This window comes from Lycium barbarum, chromosome 8 (assembly GCF_019175385.1).
Source record: "Lycium barbarum isolate Lr01 chromosome 8, ASM1917538v2, whole genome shotgun sequence".
NCBI lineage: Eukaryota > Viridiplantae > Streptophyta > Magnoliopsida > Solanales > Solanaceae > Lycium > Lycium barbarum.
In genome coordinates, this window is record NC_083344.1 from 4636312 (window position 1) to 4658245 (window position 21934).

Here is a 21934-nt window from a genome sequence, read left to right on the forward strand (position 1 = left end):
AGTGCAACTGATTTATCTAAAGTTTTCTTTTTCATCATATAAGTTACTACCTCTGATTGGAAATACTAATATTAAAATATATGAAAGTCCCCACAACTCCAGCCTTTTATGCTAATAAGTACCAAATATTAAAAAACAAAAGGGAAGCAAATTGTCTACTTCAGCCTTGAGTACTATGTCTTTTGGTCCTAGTTCTGCAAGTCTCAGTTACCAAAGAAAACAATTGCACCAGCTAGAAAACAATTGTACCACCTAGAAAACAATATTAGTAAAACACAACAGAGAAATAAGGAGAATTAGTGCCAGTCAATTCATAACTATCAAAGAAAATGAGCTATACAAAACAATTTTTTTGTAGAAGAAGCCTGTAACTTTTGTAAAAGAATAGTGTAATCAATTAGCATACCAATTCTCACACAGATAATGCATCGTGAACGAAACTGGCTAATCAATGCTCAAAGGTGAGTCTCCATACTCTGCAAGAAAAAAGAATAAATTAATAAGTAAAAGAAAACTGGCTAATCAATGCTATATGTCCAATTGTCCATCAATGCTATATGTCCATGATTTCTTTCTCCATTCATAAAAGAAAACCAACAGCTCTTTGAGAAATAAGTAAAAGAAACCATATATGCATTTAGGCATAGATTCCAAATATTTTTTTGCTTCTGCTACTACTGCAGGCCTGCAGCTGATTTTCTCAAATATCCACTTTTTAAACAAGTATTACATGGTATTGGGTTATTGGTGCAATTCAATTTCTGCATGGAAGAAGGAAGCCAAAGCAGAATTGCATATCTGCTGACTGCTGCAGTTCATAAGTACCATCAAGACATGAGCAGGATAAAAAAATAGGGTCATGTATGCAAATATTCATCAGATGCTATTTGAGAATACCTTCATCAACTTGCTCAATGTTCTGGACTTCTTCCAAACTGTCGTGAAAATTGTATTCTTTAGAAGGTGATCGTAGCCATTGTTGAGTACAAATTAGAGCTTCTACTGTTTTTGGCGATAAAGAACTCCGGTAAGAATCAAGAATTCGACCACCTGTACTAAATGCCGACTCAGATGCAACAGTAGAAATAGGAATAGAAAGAACATCTTTCGCAATTTTTGAAACAACTGGATATTTACTAGATGAAACTTTCCACCAAGACAAGATATCAAAATCTTTATTCTTCACCACATCATCCATCAAGTATATCTGAAGATCAGTTTTTTTTGCAATATTTCCCTCGTTTGCCAAATGTTTCTCCCATTCAGATTCCAACAAATCATCAGTTTCACTCATGCTAGTATCACCTCCAATATTGTCATTAGAAGAAGCATCAACGAAAGAGTTATTGTAAGAATCATACAAACGCGTTAAAACACTTGCCACATCTTCCGACTTTAATCTTCCCAACAAAGGACCATATGCTTTGGAAAGAGTGAAGTTTACATACTTCATCTTATATCTCGGATCTAACACAACAGCAACAATCAATAACATATTCATATTCTCAAAATTTCCCCAATACTTCTCAAATTTACTTTTCATCCTGTCTGCCATATCAACCAAAATAAGATCTTCGCATGTAGAATACTTTTTAATAGAACTTCGAAGAGTAAAAAATTCACGGAAGAAACAGTTGGAAGTAACATACAAAGTCCCTGAAAATTTTAAAGTGGTCTAGTAGAAAAGATCAAGAAACTTGACAAAAGCTCTCACATTCTTCCAGTCATTTGCTGATGGATTTCCTCTTAATGCACTTATTTCTCGACAATACTTTTGGTATTTATGGTCATCCAGATACATTCTTGTAAAGGCTTTTTCAAATTTTATAGCTGTATCTAACATTGTATATGTCGAGTTCCATCTAGTTTCAACATCAAGACTCACAAGACCATGAGTATCTATCTTAGTTTTTTCAACAAATGACTTAAAAGAAGCAAACCTTGAAGGAGAAGATCTAACGTATTTTACCGCATTCCTTACACGAGAAATGGGTTCAATTTGTTCATCTAACCCTTCTTTTACAATCAAGTTCAATATGTGAGCACTACACCTAACATGTAAAAATTCATTTCCAAGTATTACCCCATTCCAATCATCCATTAGCACCTTCAAATGCTTAATGGCAGCATCATTGGCAGTCGCATTGTCTAAGGTTACTGTAAACAAGTTATCAATGCCCCAACCCAATAAGCATTCCTCAATTCCCTTAGCAATAGTCTCGCCTTTGTGATCTGGTGTTGGAAAAAAGTTCAGAATTTTCTTTTGTAAATTCCATCGGTCATCAATCCAATGTGCGGTGACAACCATATAACTCAAATTTTGGAGTGATGTCCACGTGTCACTAGTAAGGCAAACACGTTGGTCCTTGATAAGATATTTAAGCTTATCTTTCTCTTTTTGATAAATCCTCAAGCAATGCCTTGCAACAGTAACACGAGAAGGTAGTTCAAAATTTGGTAAGGCTTTAGCCATCAATTTCCTAAAGCCTTCTCCCTCTACAACTCTAAATGGATGCTCATCAATAATTACAAATTCTGCAATGGCCCTCCTAATTTCATCCGCATTATACACTACCCTTTCATTAGAACCCGAAAGACCTTCTGTCCACCCTTCTTTAATAGGTTTTAATGTTGTTTGTCTCTTATCAACGATTCTAAAGGGAGATTTGTTACATTTAACAGTTAGATGTGACGATAATGTAGTAGTCCCATTCTTGCTTTCGGCAGCAAACGTTTTTGGACAGTAATTGCATTTCGCCCTAATTTTACCTCCTTTAGCTTTAAATTTGAAGAAGTGATCCCAAATCTCAGAAGTCTCTCTACCACTATTCCCAGATTTAGAAGGTTCTTTAGGAGTTGTTCTTTTTTGCTTTTTAGGAGGAGTGCGTCGATGAGGAATGTTCTTACCTTGTTGTTGTTGAGATTCTGTTGGCACAATCGGAGGGTTGTTGTCAATCACTAGCGATTTAGTTCCAGAAGTTGTCGCTTCCATCGCGAAAGACAATTTCTGTATATAATAAAAAAGTTGTAATTTGTAACAAATCAACAAATTGATAGCAATATAAATAAATTTGTAAAACGTTAAAGCTAATTAGGAAAAAAAAGTGTTGTTTCCTTCCTCCTGGAAAAGAAAGAATATCATCGTCTCCTCTCCGTGTTTGATATCCCCCACCACCCCCTTTTTCATCTATAAAGAAGATCTTCCTTTCTAATAATATATATATATATATATATATATATATATATAGATTCTTTCTCTCTCTGAAATTGCTTTTAGTAAACTGGGTCCTTTGCAGTCTACAAGCGATGATGAAGAAGCTGAGGGTCCTTTGCCACTTTCTAGATTCTTTGGCAGCATCAAAAGCTAATGCCTAAATTTGACATCTAATTCCACTTTTCTCTTCTTCTGGTTTTGGATATGATAGGTCCCTTTTATTGATATTATTATTATTATGTAAACAAGGATCATTGGTTTGTCGATGAGAGTTTTGTATCCTGGTTTTAAATGAAATTCTACTTTCACATAGTGAAAGCAATTGTAAAACTACTTTCACAAAAAAAAAAATTAGGAAAAACAAAATGCTTACAGTGTAAAGTTGAGTCTTGTAGCCTGTAGCCTAAGATCATAAGATCCGAATGCTCTGTGATAAATCTGAAATGAGAAAAGGCAAACGATGGCTAAGAATTAAGATCACAAGCTACTGAGTGTCATATTATTTCTTTGATTTGAGAGGAAAGCAAAAGAGAAAAGGAGAAAGGGATCTGAAATGAGAAAAGGAGAAAGTATTTGCAGTTTTGCACAAAAGAGGGATCTGCAAATAACTTTTGTGTGTTGTGTTCTAGACCTAATATTGGGAGAAGGTTCTGTTTCTATAGCCGAATTGGGCTAAATTTGTATTATGTTTTGGTCTTTTGGACTTGTGGACTTGTGGTGTTCATTTCCTTATGGGTTTTTTTCTTTATATTATTTAGATGGGCTTCTTAAATCCAAATCTAAATGTAAGAAAGAAAATAAAAATTATGAAAAATTTTAAAAAAATATTTATAAATTACATTTTAATAAATATTTTTATGTATAACATAATTTAAAAGTAGTATATCTATAATCGGGTTGGTTTGGGTTCGGTTTGACTTTTTTTAATTAAAACCAAACCAACCCTATAATGGTCGGGTTTTTTTTTCAAACACCAAACCACTAGTCGGGTTTTTTTTCGGTTTGGTTCGGTTTGTCGGTTTTGTTCGGTTTGTCGGTTTGCCCTGTACAGCCCTATTAGTAAGTATTAGATAATTACACTGTCGAGGAAAGAGTAGGATGAACCATGGAGTACTGAGAAGATAACAAAAGCATTAAATGTAATATACTTGCAAATTCTCATGTTCACACGATCCAAAAAATTTGTAGGTGGTAATTTTCTTCGACAACAATTTAATGGATAGGACAATAGATAAAGGGAAACAACGTCAGATTAGTCCATTCATTATTTGAAACTAGTGAATATGTTCCTGATTCGCGCGATTATAAAAAAATTAGGGTATCTATCAAATGATGTAATCTAAATAATGAAATTAGGTATTGTTCCTTTTTTTATGATTAAAAAAAAAAAAAAAAACTCACAACGACATATGAATACACTATTTTATACATTTGGGTTTAAAAAAAGATTCCAAATGACATTACCAAAAATTAAAGAATTAATAAAATTACATAAATCTCATTTTATAACTACTAATTATCATACAAATAAAATCATTTAAATTATATTTTCTCGCATATTGAGAAGATAGAAGTTTACATAAATTTTTTATTATCTTCGAAGGGTCTTCTTAAACATAGGAAAAAAAAAAGTTCGATTATGATTCTTCATAACCAATTATCGGTTCCTGCTCATAATTCTGCTCTTGGCTTCGTGAAGAGCATTATTGGGTAGTTTCAAATCCTATAATCATTTATTACAAAATCAAATTCATAGTAAAAACTATATTTGTATCATATTTTACAAATATGATCCTGACAAATCAAACTCCCACTTAATACAATCATAAAGCAGGAGTAGAACACCACTAAAAAGTATAATATTTGAATTCATCTAAGATATCAATCTCTAAGAAAATTAAGATTTAAAAACATAAATTTAATTTCGAGCTCCTGTAAAACCAAATCATTATGAAGTAGAATTAAACAGTCTATGTTACGCCCCGAACCATGGCCTGGGCGTAACATGGCACTCGATGCCTTGCTGCATGTAACCAAGCGAACCACATGGCTTGCTTAATCAACACGGGGCATGTACTAATGCGGAAAACACTTTAAAACATGAATAGTCTGAATAGCATGAGTCATCATAATACTAATGAAAATACTGTTAAACATGAATGCGGAAATAGTCTGAAGATATAATAAGTACTGAGCCAATACTGGCTATACGACTCTAAACATCTGACATGACATAACTGCTAGTCTAGTCTATGAAACCTCTGACATGAGTCTAACTGCTAAATAGTTTACCGGGACAAGGCCCTCGGCATACCTTTACTACATACTGACAATAAATAAATAAAGATAAAACCTCGAATGAGATGAGGCTCACCAATAGCTGGTACATGTAAAGTCCTAACGAGCTGATCCATTATCCTGTAAATCTGCATCATGAAATGCAGGCTCCCAGGTAAATAAAAGGGGACGTTAGTACATTCGAATTGTACTGGTATGTAAAGCAACTGAATGAAATAAGCATGGCACATGAAATAACAGGACTAAAACTGAAACTATAGTTGTAAGTTGAACATGAACATGAATATCATCTGTCACGAATATGTATAACATGAATAAAATATTTTAAGTCTGTAAAGATATCTGTGGGAGAGCATTAGTATAACCGACATTAACCACCACATAAGCATGTGGCGTCTGATCTCTGCCCGATCAGCTAAACCATCCTGCACCTTACCGGGGTACAAGATATGAACATGATATGAATAGATCCAATAACCCGCAATGGGTAAACATGAAGGAATCGTCCTAACTGGGCGGAGCGATCTTTATCCTACGTCGGCATACGTAGTTTCAGGTATTAAACCTTCTCGGTAATCTATGCAACTCTCAAAACACGAACATGGATATAATTGGCTTAGAAGCCCATGAATTACATAAACATGACTTGTAACATGGTATATAAGTATAGTTTAACATGGACATGGATAATATATATATATATATATATATATATATATATATATATATATATATATATATATATATATATATATATATATATATAAGCATGTATGATTTTCGTGGGATTGATCATAATAGTTAATAACTTGCGATTCTCAATAACCAAAGGGAATATTAAGAACACAATAACGAACTATTAAAGCAAACATGGCATATCATGGTAGTACATGTACTTAGGGTTATCATGAACGTGTGTAGAACCCTAGTTTTGGTGAACTTTCGTATGATCATGGAAGAACGTGGCATGGGGAAGAACAATAATGTTCCCACACGTAAATAGAAACCCTACATACTTGTTAATGCTCCAAAACTTGTAACTAATGGTCTGAACTTGAAGAAGAATCCAAAAGCCTTAATATTGAATCATTGTGATGGATTTTCTTGAAAATCCTAGGTTTAGAACAATGAATTCCTATTTGATACTCAAGAAGATATGTTGGAATTCACTTGGGATGCTTAGAATAGACTTGCCTTGATGTAGTCTAATGGTCGGAAGAGAAGAACTTCGTGCTAAGGCTTGGGAATGTGAAAAGTGGAAATAAAAACTGAATCCACGTATTTATACTTGCTGAGGCGGAGAAAGTACGGCCAACTTGTATGGCCCGTACTTTGAAGTACGTCCCGTACTTGGAGGTCGTACCTGGGTTGTCAAAAATCTAGAAGCTTGAGATTTTCGCATGCAGGGTACGGGACAAAAGTACGTCCCGTACAATGATGTACGTCCCGTACATCCAAGTCGTACCTCGATTGCAAATTTCAGTGACCTTTGATTTTCCCATGTGAGGTACGCCTAAAAAGTACGACCCGTTCAATTTTGACGTAAGACGTATTTTTACCGCTTAAGAGAAATTTTAATCCAAACTCTTCCCGTCTTGGTTTTTATCCAAACTCTTCCTGTCTTGGTTTTAAGTCTCGAATCATGGTTTTAAATCTCGAATCATGAACGTAACTTAGTTAGGAGAGAATAAGTAATGAAAATTTCATGAGTAAGTAAATTTTCATAGTTTAGTGGGCACGTAACTTCTTTGCGTATGGCCTGTTAGGAGAAGTTTCGAAAGTTAGAAGAACACAAAAATAGATGTTAAAGTATTTAGTAGATGAAGAATTATGAGGGAAGGCTAAAAATTGGTCAATTGTCCCTTTTGGACATTTAAATTGAGATGATGAAAATAAAAATGTGGAAGAAATAGGAGAAAGGTCAAAAAGATTGAGAAACTCAAAAAATTCAAAAGTATTGAGCCAATAATAAAGTTCTACGAAATTGTCGTATGTTATGTTATTTATACTAACAACTTTTTAAACTTTAACATACCGTGTAAAAAATTCAAAAGTATTAAGCCGATAATAAATTACTATGAAATTCTCATCTGTTATCCCTTTTTAGAATAATTATAGTAAATGATTATATTATTTTAAAATGTAAAATCAAGAATGTGTTAAAAGTACGTATATATACATATTAAGGAGAAATATTTACGAAACATGACGATAGTGTTCTATTTACAAAACATAACATTACAAATCCTATACAAAACATACTTTTTTTAATTTTTTTTTTTTAAAATATTATTTTTTCGCTCAAAAATTTATGTATGAAATGTGTATATCTCGCTTAAGGCTTAAAAAGTTCGCTCAAAATTTAGTGTATGGAAACGGTATGAAATGTGTATATCTCGTTCAAGGCTTAAAAAATCTGCTCAAAATTGTGTGTATGAAAACGGTATGAAATTTGTATCTCGCTCAAGGCTTAGAATTTCACTCACATTTTCGTGTACAAAGTTCATGTTAGTTTTCTGTAAAATTAATTCAACTACAAAAACATTGTATACAACTTTGATACAACATTCAAGACTTAAAATAATCGCTCAAATTTTTATGTATGAAATGTGTATATCTTGCTCAAGGCTTAAAAAGTTTGCTCAAGTATTGTGTGTGAAAAACGTATGAAATGTCTATATCTCGATCAAGGCTTAAACATTATACTCAAAATTTTATGTATGAGGATGGTATGAAATGTGTATATCTATAACAACATTGTAACAACTTTCATACAATATTTAAGACTTAAAGTTTTCGCTCACATATACATTGCATACACTAGTCTTGTTTCTCTTGAAATTGGTGACGTGACATTGAGGGAAGGTTTTTATGGAAAAAGTATTATTAGGTTGTCCTAACTTGGAGTGCTTGGTATTAGATAATGTTGGTGGTTTTCGTCGTTTGGAAATCAGCTCTGTGAAGCTGAGAAAATTGATCACAAGAAGCTACGAAACAGAAGTTGGACAAGGAGTGTAGATATTTCCAGGAACTTCTTCACAGCACTACGCATGTCAAGAATCTTGTATTGGGTCCCTGGTGCATCGAGGTTTATTCATACTCTTGGCTATTGCAACTTATTATTTGTTCTTGAATCCATCAGTTTAGTAACATTAACAAGGCCACTACTACTTAGGATAACATGATAACTGTGTTTGTAAGTACTGAAGAATAACTTTCTGATGGCCAATTTGGTTGGACAGTAGCAGGTCATTCAAGCAAGGCCTATTGAACAAAATATTTTATGATGAAAATTGTGAGAATAAAGAGTTTACATAGGATAGAAAACATATAAAATTTGGATTGTGACATGTGGCAAAACACAGTCCTATAGTCGAAGCTGTTTTTACGAATTATTCAACAATTTTCATGTCATTTATTAAGTTTGTTTCATTTCCTTGTTTTTGACATATTTTGCTTCGTCTATTTGGTTTATAAGTGCCTGTCCATACTGGAGTTGAAAGGGTGGTTGTTTCCATCATCAAGCTGGAAATTCTTAAAACTTAACACAGCCTTAGTAGCATTGGACTTCCCGGGAATTTGCAGCTTTCTACAGAGTTCACCGGATCTTGAGACATTGGTCATTGACTGGAATAATCACACACCAAGAGTAAGTTTTCTTTAAACTTTTACACTCATAAGTTTTCTTTAAACTTTTATACTCATTAGTTCATGTTATCAATATCAAACAACTATTAGAGGTAGACGAAGACTATATATATCAATATATTTCTGATCGTAAGTACTTCAGGAAAAAATCATAAAACTTCCTTTTTGTTTTTTCTTTTAAATCTAAACCACCTTACTAGTATATTTCATTGACAATGATAAAAGGTTACAAAGAGGGGACTTGACGACCTTACCTCTTCAAATAAGGGGTAAGAATTGAACCGGTTTAATCCTCAAGTAGGGAGAAAGTTGAGAAGGTTCAGTCTTTTGCAAACTTTTAGGAGATAAGCCTCTAATGTGTAAGCAAAAATAGTATTCTGGATGGGAGGAGGACTAGTCTTTGGCAAAACTAGGACTAGTCTTTGGCAAAACTTATCACCTTTTAATTTGTCTGCAATCAACGCCTAGGCTTTGTACCTGAAGGAGAATAACTGGTTAATATATCGGATTCTATCCAGCAGGACCTGTTGTCAAGGTACACTAGCGAGGATGAACAGAGCAAGAGGTTCAAGACACATAATTTTAACTGCTCTTTGCTACCTCTGAAGACCATCAAGGTCATTAACTTTGATGGACCACTAAGTGGAAACAAGTCTATAGTGCCATTGGTGAAATATTTGCTCAAGAATGCAACAGTGCTAGAAAAGTTCATCATTTCTGCCAAGTTTGAAGTGTGTGATGTGTCTCAGGATTATGTTAAAATGGTGCAGGAGTTTCAAAGCTTTCCCAGATCCTCTCCGCACGCTTCGGTTGTCTTTTCGTATTGATAGTCTTTGACCCCTATCTTTTGTATTGATCGCAACATACTTAACCACTGGTGCTTTATGTTTGAAACTGGTTTGTAGTTAGGAGACATGGCTAGAATTGTATTTGTGAGTAGTTCTTAATGTCAAGTAACAATGTTTTTATTCTCTGATCATCATATAAGAAACCTCGCTCTAAATGTTTTGTGATTTCTACTTCATATTTGCTGAATTTTTATCATGTTTCTATACTTTGAAAATCATTTTGAGCCGAGGGTCTTTCGGAAACAGCCTCCTTATCTTCCGAGATAGGGGTAAGGTCTGCGTACACTTTACCCTCCCCAGACCCCACATCGTGGGATTTCACTGGGTATGTTGTTGTTGTTGTAGTACATCAAGATTCATTACAACTTGTTTCTTTGGTGGAAAAGAGACTTTAGAATATTTGTCAGCGTCGAAGGAGTTGTTAGTACTTGTTCCTTTCGCGGCAATTTGAATAGTTTCTCTCTCCCACATTTATTTCTTTTCTAAATAAAGAATTGGAGGTCGAATGCTATGGAGGTTGTTTCCTCCGGGTGTTCTCCTCACTGAGGAAGGTGCTGACTTGGAATACACAATAGCATTAGAGTATACCTGGTCTCCTCAGTGCAATCCCGGATGGGCAAAAATGTGTAAGTTTCATAGGTGAGCCAGTTGATGAGTCGAAGAGGCTCCAACTTGGCATACATTGCTTAGTCCCTTGGCAGTCAAGCAAATAATGAAACAGAGAAAGAAAGTGCTACTAATCAGCTCCAACCGGAGCAGCTTATTGTTAATGGATGTCCTTTGAAGCCTGGAAGTTATTGGTATGACTAGGGATCTGAACTTTGGGGAAAGGTAACTTTGTTGTTGAACTTCAACTAATTATTCCTTGTAATCCCTATTGGGAAGTAAGAATGTTAATGCAACATTGACTTCTTAATTTAACATGAAGGTGAGAACCTGACAGATTTGTGAGTTCAAATCTGAAGTTTACTGGGAACTTAGTCCTCATGCAAGCAATGGAACCACACAGGTCTATGTTAGTGGCCGAGAGATAACTCAAAGTGCTAGGTCTGTCCTTTGTACTACAACTAAGTTGCTATTCAGTACACCAATATTTTAGGGCTATAAACCTTTACTTATAATTGAAGTTTTCCTGTTGTTAGCGATGATTGATATTTTCTCTTTTTTGCTACAAAATATGTCGCGTATTGTCATGCTGTATCTCTTATGGATTTCTTCCACAAATGTTAACTGCAGCATTGATTTTTGTCCTCCACAAGTGTTGGGTAGTTTTACTGATATGCTATGAAGTTATTAATATACATTATCATTTATAGCACTGAGATTACTGTTCTAAGAGTGATTTTGGAAAACGAAAGTCAAATGTGCCTTATGTTTTGTATCTGTTATCGTCTTCTAATCCAAACTAGTTGAACTATAAAGTGGTTCCTCAGCCTTATTGTGATTTTGTACTCTTACTTTGAGACCGTTGGCTACGTTTTCAGTAGAGAATTTGGGCCTTATTTATAAAATTGTAGATTGCAATAATTGACAGGGAAAGTCTCTTTTTATCTAAGTCCTTGCTGTATTAAAAATCTTTGAAGGTTGTATAATATTTGAGATTATACCTAATTTAGTAGAAAACAGAAGTTCATTTTGGAACAAAAGAAACTGCATAGTTGGAAAAGCAGAGTCGACATTCATATCTTTTCCTTTGGGAGAAGGTACTGTGAAAACTTGCTGCGAGATCCATAACTGTGGATGACTATTTTTTTTTTTTTTAAAACTGAATTGTGCATGACTATTGAACTGGCCTTTCACAGTCAAATACTTAGTTAACACCACCATAGAAATTTAAAGCAATGCGAACTATTTAATGCATGTATTTTCATGGCAAAGATACTTCAATAGGTAGTTGGATGATATTGTCTTAGGTTTAGGTTTGCCAAGGGCCAATCGGTAACTATTTCAGTGGATTTTAGTGACTTTGTCCTTTCCCCCTTAGAATAGTTAATTTGAGGAATTTAGATGTGCTTAAAGAGATCCTTTTTTCATTAAAAACTTTGAACGCTAAAGCTGCATACAGTATATTTCTGATGGGCTGCTTAAATTTTTTATTTTGCATGTATGCCTCGCGAAGATTTAAATTTATCTGCAAAATCTTGTGAAGGTGTTAACTTCTACCATTCCAGAGGTGTAGGTAGTCCAAATTACACAACTAACAGGCATATGTTCTCCAAGCGAATAGATGCTATTATAAGGTGCTCTTATATTTTTGGAGCAATGGGGGCTATGTCTGCTTCTGTGAGAATATTCATGGACTTGGACAGTGAAAGGCCTTAGAAAGGAAGCAAAGCAGTGGAACACAGTTCTAGCGCGTGAATTGTGGATAATAAAGAAAGAAGGTGTTTTCAAGCAAAAGCAGAAGCTACTCTCGACTGAAAATTAAATGTTTGAATTTACTTGCTTTTTGGTGTAAACTGAAAGATGTTAATGAAGCTATTGCAATATATAGATTTTACCTTCGACCAGTTATATTAATAAACATATTTCTTTTTATCGAAAGAAAAAAAAGATTATGCTTGTTGGTAATTATGAGGTCTAGAAAGTGACCATCAATCCGAAGGTGTCCTTCCCGAGTCCCCACAGTAAAGATAAATGATAAGAATGATTGTAGGTGGAGAAGTTTCTGGATTTATGCTTTTTTAAGTTGTAAGGGAGAAAAGTTACTTGAATGATTCCAGTATGCCATTCCAGTGTCTCATCCTTGTAGGGAGTCATGAGCATTTTGTATGGATTGTTCAAAACAGGGTAAAAGCTTGCTAAAAGTTGAACATATGTTACCTATGTACTTGTCCGTATAATATACTTCGAGTCTAAGTGACATAGACTAATCGTATTTTAACTGTTATATCCCGTAATTTGTACGTTCAGATATTTCAAGGTAGTCGTGGTAAGTTAAGGGAATGACCATCTTCCAAAATTATTTTAATATACAAGTTGGTTATGAATATTATTTATGAACATTAGTAGTATGGAAATATTGAGAAAGGCTAAGGGTAAAAAGGGAAATTCACAAAGTAGTTCATGGTAATATTGTAGAAGGCTAGGGGCAAAATGGGAATTTCATAAAATATTCATGAAGGTTCTTGAAGGGGCCATGTTGGCTGTGTGGCATGTGTGGTATATGTCCACAATTTTTATTTAATGGGGCAAATTATAAAGATATATGGACCAAAGCTTGCTTAAGAAGACAATTAGTCTTCTTTGACTATTTTTAAGAAACTTCGAGAAAAATAGAGAAGGGGCATGTGTCCACATGCTATTTGATGAGGCTAAATATATATGTGGACAATTGCTCACAAAATAAGACAATTATTCATGAAAACTCCAAGAAGAAAACTTGGAGAAAGAAAACAAGGCCATTCGGCCATGGGTCCAAAATATAAGGTCATAGAAATTGATCAAGAAAAATTATTTTCTTCTAGTATTTCCACCAAATGGAAGGTCCTCATTAACATGAAAGAGTTGTTGAAGCAAGCCAAGCATTTATTGGAGTGATTTACAAACCCTAGCTAAGCTAAGAGGTTAGATGAAGAAGGTAAGTGCCCAATCTTCTTTTCATGTGTTATAGATGATTTGTGAGTGTTGAAGTATGTGGAAATGGATGAAATTCATGAAATATGAATATGTATGGTGTTGGCCGAATAAGAGGGGTATTGGTAAGATGTGATGAATTAATTTTATTTAGTAGTTTGATTGTTGTGTTGTGGATTCCATGATGTAAAGTGAAGGTTTAGTAGCTTGAGATGAACTTGAAATCGTTTGTGCATTATTGAAGAAGTTAATGTGACGTTAGTGTGGTTTCTCATAGTTGTAAGAATAAATTTGATAATGTATGGGTTGTAAATATAATTCATGAATTTGGAAATGAGACATGTGTTAGAAGATTGTAAGTTGGGTTGTTGTGGTTGAATTTGAAAGAAGGAAATAGGTTGTTATTGTTCTTGTTGAATTTGGAAGGTTTCGGGTGAAGTGGTATGTTGATTGGGTTGTTTTGAATATTATGTGAATTGAATTGAATATAAATGAAATGTCGTTAAATTGTATGACAAAGGTTGTTAATGTTAGAATGCGTCTTGAATTGATTGTTGATGTTGTTGGTATGATTGGTGATATTGTTGTTGATAGTTTGGCCGAGTTGAATTCTCAGATTGTTGATTGATGATTTGGGCCGAGTTAGATTCTCGGGGATGGTGTATGTACAGGGGAGATGCTGCCGAAATTTCGGCAGATCATAAGTGAATTTACTTGAAAGATTAAAACAAGTATATGGTGATGAATCTAATGATTGCGTCAATCTTCTTGAATGTAGACTAGCGATAGCAAGCTTGGACAATTAAGCGTAGCTAATAGGACGTGAAGCAGGTATGTTAAGGCTCGTCCCTTTCTTTCAAAGGCATGATTCCTACGTTATGAATTTATAAATGTTTCCATATTTTCCTTGTCTTTAAAGGTTAGAAGTCTATGGTCCCAAGGCAATGATTATTTTTCCGATAACCCGTCAATGTTTTCCAAAATGTCCGTATTTTTCCAAAACAAAGGTTTATGGTATTGTAAGCTTTTATGACAATAACGATGGATATGTTTTACAACGACATTGATGATGTCGAGGATGAGAATATTTCTATGATGACTATGATAAGAATGATTTCATGTTCGAAGGGTACTTGATATGATTATTGCTTTGATTTTCCAGAAATAGCTTCTGAAACGTTCATAGAAGGTTCTGTACTTCAAACGCTCATAACTTTCTTATTCTAAATCGGATTGCCCCGAAACTTGTTTCTGAGCCTTCATGTGTCGATTTATGTACGTACCCATCGAGTCTTAACGCTGTTATTCGTTGCTAGTCTCACCTTATAATAATTGTTCCTTCAAGGTGAGACAAAGCCATGATGATTATTCCATAATATCATCGGAGGTTACCGACCTTACGTCACTCCGATAGATACATGACTTTCTTTGGGTTCTCCTGCATGCTGCTTATATGATATATGTATATGTATATGTATATGTATATGGGGAATATGGGAAAAGGGCCAGAGCGTTATATACGCGTAACCACCTGATCAGTTGGTATCGGAGCCGGTGGTGGGGCAAACCCAATGGTGGGGCAAACCTCAGCAAGAACACTGAGTCCCAGAGTGGGGGGGTGAGTATAAGGCTTGCCTTAGGCAAATCCCACATTGGTTTAGGCAAATCCCACATTGGTTCAGGCAAATCCCACATCGGTTAATATCGTCCCGGACGTGGGATGCCCGGACGCGGGACATATGTGGTTAAATGGATCGGCTGCCGACGCCTCAGCAACATGATATGTCTATTTTCTATATATATGAAGAAGAAATGTTTTCAAAGAAAGCTAAGCATGCATGGCATCCGTCCTAAGAGGCACTCAGATGTACAGGTTACTCTTTTACCTCATGATATGCTCTATATTTCCATTCTGTTATAATTCATATTTATATCCCTCACTATGTTACTATTCATGTCTTACATACTCAGTACATTGCTCGTACTGACCCCTTTTCTTCGGGGGCTGCGTTTCATGCCGCGCAGGTACACCCAGATGAGTAGAAGCTATTATAGAAGATGTTCCAGCGGAGTTGGCAAGCTCCATTTGCCCTGGAGTGTTGCCGGGTTAGAGTTCTATGCTATGATGTCTTGTTCGAAGTCAGAGACTTTGCAGACAGAGTCGTGGGTATAGAGTGTCGGTATTGTAAACGGCTCCACCAGCCAATGTGTCATCTTATGTTATGTTATAAAGTCCATGTGATTACAGATTCCATTTGATTTGAGTACGAGGGAAAAGAAAGATTCTGAAAGCTTACTATGTATTTCATTCTTATTCGATTTAAGAGTCCAAAAGGAGTATGTATGTAATAAGAGTCAGAGGGTTCGCTCGGCTCCGAATATGGGGTCGGGTGCCCATCACACCCTGGAGGGATCGGGGTGTGACATTAACGATTAAGACTAATACTTGGTACTAATGTAAGTGGAGAATCCTCTTAAAAATCACATGTGCAATGGGTTATCATCTTCACTTTCCAACATTTAGGTGCATGCTTTCATGTCCTTACAGGTACTAGAAATAGCAGGTATTTTTGAAGGAATAGCAGAAGCCACGTGACTGAAAAAGAAGGGTTTGAATTTAGTTGCTTTTTGGTGTAAACTGAAAAGTCTATTACTGAGACTTTACCTTAAGGAGAACTTTATGCTAGTTAGGTAATTAAGAAAGGGACCATTGATCCGGGGAAAGTGTCACGACCTAAGCACATGACACGTATTATTTTCTTTGGCCCAACAGGCCTCACAAATTTGTCTCTTGGGCTAAGCTATCATTGAGCCCAAAGGCATGTGTACAATGTGGACTTATGCTATGTCTTATAAAACTCTTCACTTTCGTCTAAGGTCTCATGTGCAATTTCTTCAAAAACTCGTCAGTTTAGAAGCCTGCTAATCCTAGTCCTTCTATGTGATCCGCCCTTGTCGCCTGCCCTCCTTCATGAGCGTTTTCAGTCTCCAATGTAAAGAATAAATGTATACTATATTGTTGATGTTCGATAGTAGAATGAATGCGGGTGGAAAAGTGACTTCAATTATTCTTGTTGACATTCTAGTACCTCATCTTTGTGGGAAGACATGAGTATTATGGATTTTTCAAACATGCTGAAAGACTCGTTAAAAATTGCACATATGTTAGCTATGTACTCGTCCAAATAATCCACTTTAGACTAGTCTAGGTGACATAGACTAATCTCATATGAAAGGTTAGGACAACTAATTTTTTACTATATATGTTGATCGAGCCAACCTGTTGAAAATCATATGTGCTATGAGGAATCATTTTCTTCACTTGCCATATATCATTTAGGACAAGTACACTAGCTGTAGAAGATGTGCGCCATGAGTAGGGGTGTACAAAGCAAATCGACAAACCGCACCAAACCGATAAACCGAGTCAAACCGAGAAAAAAATCTGACTAGTGGTTTGGTTTGACTTGGTTTGGTGTTGGGAAAAAAAACCCGATCATAATTGGTTTGGTTTGATTTTAGCTAAAAAAAGTCAAACCGAACCAAACCGACCCGACACTACATGTATTCGATTTTTAAAATACTTTATATATAAAAATATTTATTTGTACTGTAATTTGTAAATATTTCCTAAAAAATTTCATAGTTTTTTGTCTTTTATCATATTATTTTAAGCTTGAACTTAGAATTTTGAATGCCAATAAGTTTTATATCCTATGGATGTTAGTAACTCAAATAAAGTCCAAATCAAACCAACTCAACACTAATGCTAACAAAAGAAATTCAATTCTAACACTAAGAATGACAGTAATGTTGGATATCTATTCTTTACTTTTGCATGATTGGTTTAGAGCGTAAAAATACATAGCTTAATTTTTTCTTTGTCATGTAATTAATAATTATTAGTCGTACTTATTTTAGCATAACTTAGTATTTAGATTAAAGTCATTTTTTTATGGCTTATTAATTAGCAATACTTATTTTAACCGATTTTATTATCTTTTTTGTTGAATATTTTAATACGATGTCATCACCTATCTCACATTTTGTGTTATTTTCTTAAGAAACACCTTAGTTATATAGTTGTATCTTATTAGGACAAAAGAAAAATTTGAAGTAAAAGTCATATGTTTTGTATGAAGACTTTTTCAGAAAAAATCCAAAAAATCCGAATAAACTGAATAACCCGAGAAAACCCGAAGTTGAAAACCCCGAATTTTATTGGTTTGGTTTGGTTTATAAATTTAAAAACCCGACGCATTTGGTTTGGTTTGGTATTTGAAAAATCCGAACCAACCCGGTCCATGTACACCCCGAGCCATGAGTGACTATGATCAGATGTGGCCGTAGAGGTGTCAAAATGGGTTGGCCCTGCCCAACCCAACCAAGCCCTTAAGGGCCAAAGAATTAAATGGGCTAGGACGGGCTGACCCTTTTAATTGAAGGGCCTGCAAAATGGCAGTCCAACCTAGCCCTAAGCGGGCTGCGGGCTAGGACGGGTCAACCCTTTAAGTTTTTTCGTCTTCCGAAATAACATTTTCTAAGTGATTTTTGGTACAACTTGAACATGAAATTTTTGCAATATGAAATAGTATCTTCTATCACCCATTCTTGCGCAAATCCATATTATAGAAGAAAAAATTCAAGAGAACAAGTATAAATTATTATTTTTAATCACTAATTCAGATCACGTTCAAAAGAAATGAAACATAATATAAATTCTAAGGCTAAAAAGTATTACTCCAGTTTCTAATTACTACTTATACATTCCTTTTTCTCACTACTTTTTATCTTTTTATTTAATTTACTTATATTTTTTTTAAAATTAATTAATTTATTATTCTTTTCTGGCCTCAGTCCAACCCTTGAGGCCGGCGGGCCAAGAGAAGCTGAGCTTTTGAGCCTCACTTCTATATGGGCCAAAGAAATCTTAGTCCAACCCTACTTAAATAAAAGGTTGGGTTGGGCCGGCCTCGCGGGCCAAGCCTATATTGACAGCTCTACTCCCAATGAGTGGCCTTCTTCTAAAAAATGCGAGTGTTTCTTTCCCTTCATATTGCCTAGATGAACTCACCATACACCATCTTGATAATGAGGGCTTGTTCAGTTTTCCCTCTACATAACTGAAGTATAGTCTCATATTGTTGCATCCAGTTGGTAGTTGCAGTCCACTGGAGTTGCAACTACAGAAGTAAACGAGCCCACAGTTCCTTAGCAAATCTGCAGTAAAAAAAATAGATGATCTCTTGTTTCATTCTCTAGAAGGCAATTAACACACTTTGGCTCCACCCGAATACCCCACTTAATGAGCCGTCATTTGTGGATAATCTATCTTGGACTGGCAGATATAATAAGAAAGTGGCCTTTGGTCTAGTTGTATTATGAAATAACAAATTCCTCCAAATAACTCTAGGCAGCATATCAAGGTACGTAAATATGTTTAATAACACTTCTGGTACCTAATGAGTTTGTCTGCGTATGTACCAATTCACTCCTTGCACCTATAATTTTTCTAACCATCCAACTTGTCTGTTGATGAATTGGAATAAGGTCAAGAGATCTCCCTTTTATATAATAGGTGTGTATCCACTTGATCCATAGTTTATCCTGTTTTCTAGTCAGGTCCCAACATATTTTAGTTATTGCTGCTTTATTCCAGTTTTCAGATAAGTCAAGTTCATACCACCAACTTATTTAGGCAAACAGACCATATCCCAAGAGACTAAAGCTTTCTTGGTAATAGTATTTACCCCTGACCAGATAAAGCTTCTATATTGGGCATCAATTGGTTTTATTACCTTGGCTGGAAGAATGAAAAGCTGAGCCCAAAAGACTGAACACTAAGATCAACAATTTTAACCAACTGAACTCTACCTGCATAAGACAGCTTTTTGCTATCCAGGAGGATATCTCTGCAACCACTTTTTCAATCAAAGGTTGCCACTAAGATACAACAAGCTTCTTGGAATTTAGTGGCACTCCTAAGTACTTGAAAGGCACAGTACCTGAAGAGTAACCCAAGAATTGAGTGATTATGAGGCTTTCAGCAGGTTCAACCCTCCCATGTAAATAGAACTCTTAGCTAAGTTGGATACATAGCTTTGCACATTTGGAGTGGTATTTGAAATCTCTATCCTCCTTTAGTTTAGATTAATTTACTTCTCTTGTATTATGTTTAGTGAAGGTACAGTTAAGTTGTCCTACCTCAGCATTCAGGTTTTCACGTTTTTATTTACTACTTATATTATCCAAGCAGTAATTTTTCATTTTCATTATCTTTCAATCAATTGGTGTATTATGGTTTTTAAATTTAGGATCAATTGGTGTATTATGGTTTCTAAATTTAGGGTAGATTAATTTTCTTGTCACTTGTATTATGCTCAATGAAGTTAAGTTGAATGCCACTGTTGATCAAAACTTTTTCTTTATTGGGTGTCAGCGAGACAAAGTCTTCTGCTTTTTTAGCAGGGCAGCAATACCATATTGTTCTGAACCAATTTTTGACGTACACAACATATAAATTTGTATGTAAAATTTATTAAAATTACTAATAACCTTGAAATAATGAATTAATGCTAAAAACCTTCGAAATTAAACTCATAAAGTTTAGATCGTAAATCAACCTCTATTTCTCAGGGTTATACCATAAGAAGGAATGCCTTTCTAGGTAAAAAAAGAGTTCTCAGCTAAGGCAAAATGACACCGGCCAAAATGATTAATTCTTCAATTTGTTAACTAATTAGTCAACCAAGCAAATGAAATTCATTTTCCAACCATGTAGTAAAATTTAAACAAAGAAAACAGAGCATAAACATATAATTAATTAATTATGGATGTGAGTCTAAACCAGGCCCCCAAATCATAGAGCAATCAGAGGGAGCAGACATGTCGACTCTATTTCAATTTCTGTGCACATAACCATGCTTCCTTCATTTTTAATTAATCCAGAGCATCGGCTTATTGTGCACAAATTTATTTTCAAATATCATTTTTCTACTTCTAACTTAAAAAATATTCATTTTTTCAAGTTTCAACCACATTAATGTCCAAATGTCAGGGGAAAAAACCTCAAAATCGCCCCTAATATTTGGCTTTAAATAATTCAAAATCATCGCTTTTTCTTTCGCACTGAAAACTAAGTCCTCCAAAGTTCACCTAACAAGGTATTTGTCAATCCCAGCAAATTAAATTCCATTTTCCCAACACATATTAAAGTTTGGAAACAAAGCATAGCATAACAGATTATTACTCCCTCCCTCACAATTTGTATGAAACTTTCATTTTTAATCAGCTTATATTTAGTAACAATTCAATTTTAAATAGTCACACAAATATCTATAATTTTTTAGATCACAAAATTTAAAATTTTCTTATTTAATTTCTAAAACTTCGCGCCAAATCTAACACCTACATATAAAATGAAAGGATAGGACTAAAATAGTCCAACCACCATACATTTGTAACCATTTTGGTCATTCTATTTTCAAAATCCTATAATAAATAGTACCTCATTATCTACATCATTTTTCCGTTCTCTACATTTTTGAAATTCAGTGAATCATTTTTTGGATTCTTCGGGAATTAAAAAAAAAAAAACCCATACATTTGTGACCATTTTGATCGTGATCTTTTCGAAACCCTATAATAACAAACATTTCATTATCTACATCATTTTTTTCATTCTATAGATCATTTTTTGGATTCTTCGGTGACAAAAACAAACCCTAGCGAGGACCTGTCAACTTTGTCCTAACGCTGGTAAACCATCTCCTGATTAAGACAAAATTGACAGATCATCACTAGTGTTTTCTGAACAAGAATCCCAAAAAGGATTTAGCAAAATGATCACAAATGTATAGTGATCAGACTATTCTAGTCCTTTATATATATCAAATAGTATAAAACTTAGCAACTCTCTAGTCCACCTTAACAAATAGAATTCCATTTTACTAAGAGAACATGAGCATAATAGATTAATTATGGATTTGAGTCTAAACCAGGCCCCCAAATCATAGAGAAATCAGAGGGGGCAGACATGTCGACTCTATTTTAATTTCTGTGCACATAACCATGCTTCCTTCATTTTTATTATCCAGAGCATCGGCTTAATTGTCCACAGATTATTTTTTTTCACTGACAGCGTATAAAATTTAAACTCTATTTTGATTCCACAAAAAAGAAACAAGATATAAATATAATGACCCAACAAGAAAACATTAGAATAAAAGTTAAAGGATGGAAGTTTGAAATAAATGCTTTGTAGTATTGAGTGAAGAGACATTATGTTATTTTGATCTTGTGCCGACGTTATATAGAGTGAGAAAGCTGCTAGGGTTTATCCTTTGGGTTG

At 34.7% G+C, this 21934-nt stretch overlaps 1 protein-coding gene, 1 long non-coding RNA gene and 2 other non-coding genes across 4 annotated transcripts; 2 read left to right on the top strand and 2 right to left on the bottom strand.

Annotated features, from left to right (window-relative positions):
- The first annotated feature begins 8693 nt into the window (after positions 1-8693).
- Positions 8694-10181, top strand: LOC132606110 (F-box/FBD/LRR-repeat protein At3g14710-like). Its single transcript, XM_060319450.1, has 3 exons — positions 8694-8708; positions 8991-9161; positions 9682-10181. The coding sequence occupies exons 1-3, from the start codon at positions 8694-8696 to the stop codon at positions 9985-9987; spliced, it is 492 nt and encodes a 163-aa protein (XP_060175433.1). The 3' UTR covers positions 9988-10181.
- Positions 10182-13384: 3203 nt separating this feature from the next.
- On the top strand, positions 13385-16061 carry LOC132604954 (uncharacterized). Its single transcript, XR_009568940.1, has 3 exons — positions 13385-13588; positions 14363-14415; positions 15610-16061. It is a non-coding gene; the product is annotated as an uncharacterized LOC132604954 (long non-coding RNA).
- Positions 16062-20415: 4354 nt separating this feature from the next.
- LOC132608536 (small nucleolar RNA snoR100) lies at positions 20416-20519 on the bottom strand. Its single transcript, XR_009570446.1, has one exon. It is a non-coding gene; the product is annotated as a small nucleolar RNA snoR100 (small nucleolar RNA).
- A 1046-nt stretch (positions 20520-21565) lies between these two features.
- Positions 21566-21669, bottom strand: LOC132608537 (small nucleolar RNA snoR100). Its single transcript, XR_009570447.1, has one exon. It is a non-coding gene; the product is annotated as a small nucleolar RNA snoR100 (small nucleolar RNA).
- Positions 21670-21934: the final 265 nt, after the last annotated feature.

Coding starts and splice junctions, on each gene's coding strand:
- LOC132606110 (XM_060319450.1), top strand. Junction 9,162..9,681: donor GGAATAATCACACACCAAGA/GTAAGTTTTCTT, acceptor TCTATCCAGCAG/GACCTGTTGTCAAGGTACAC.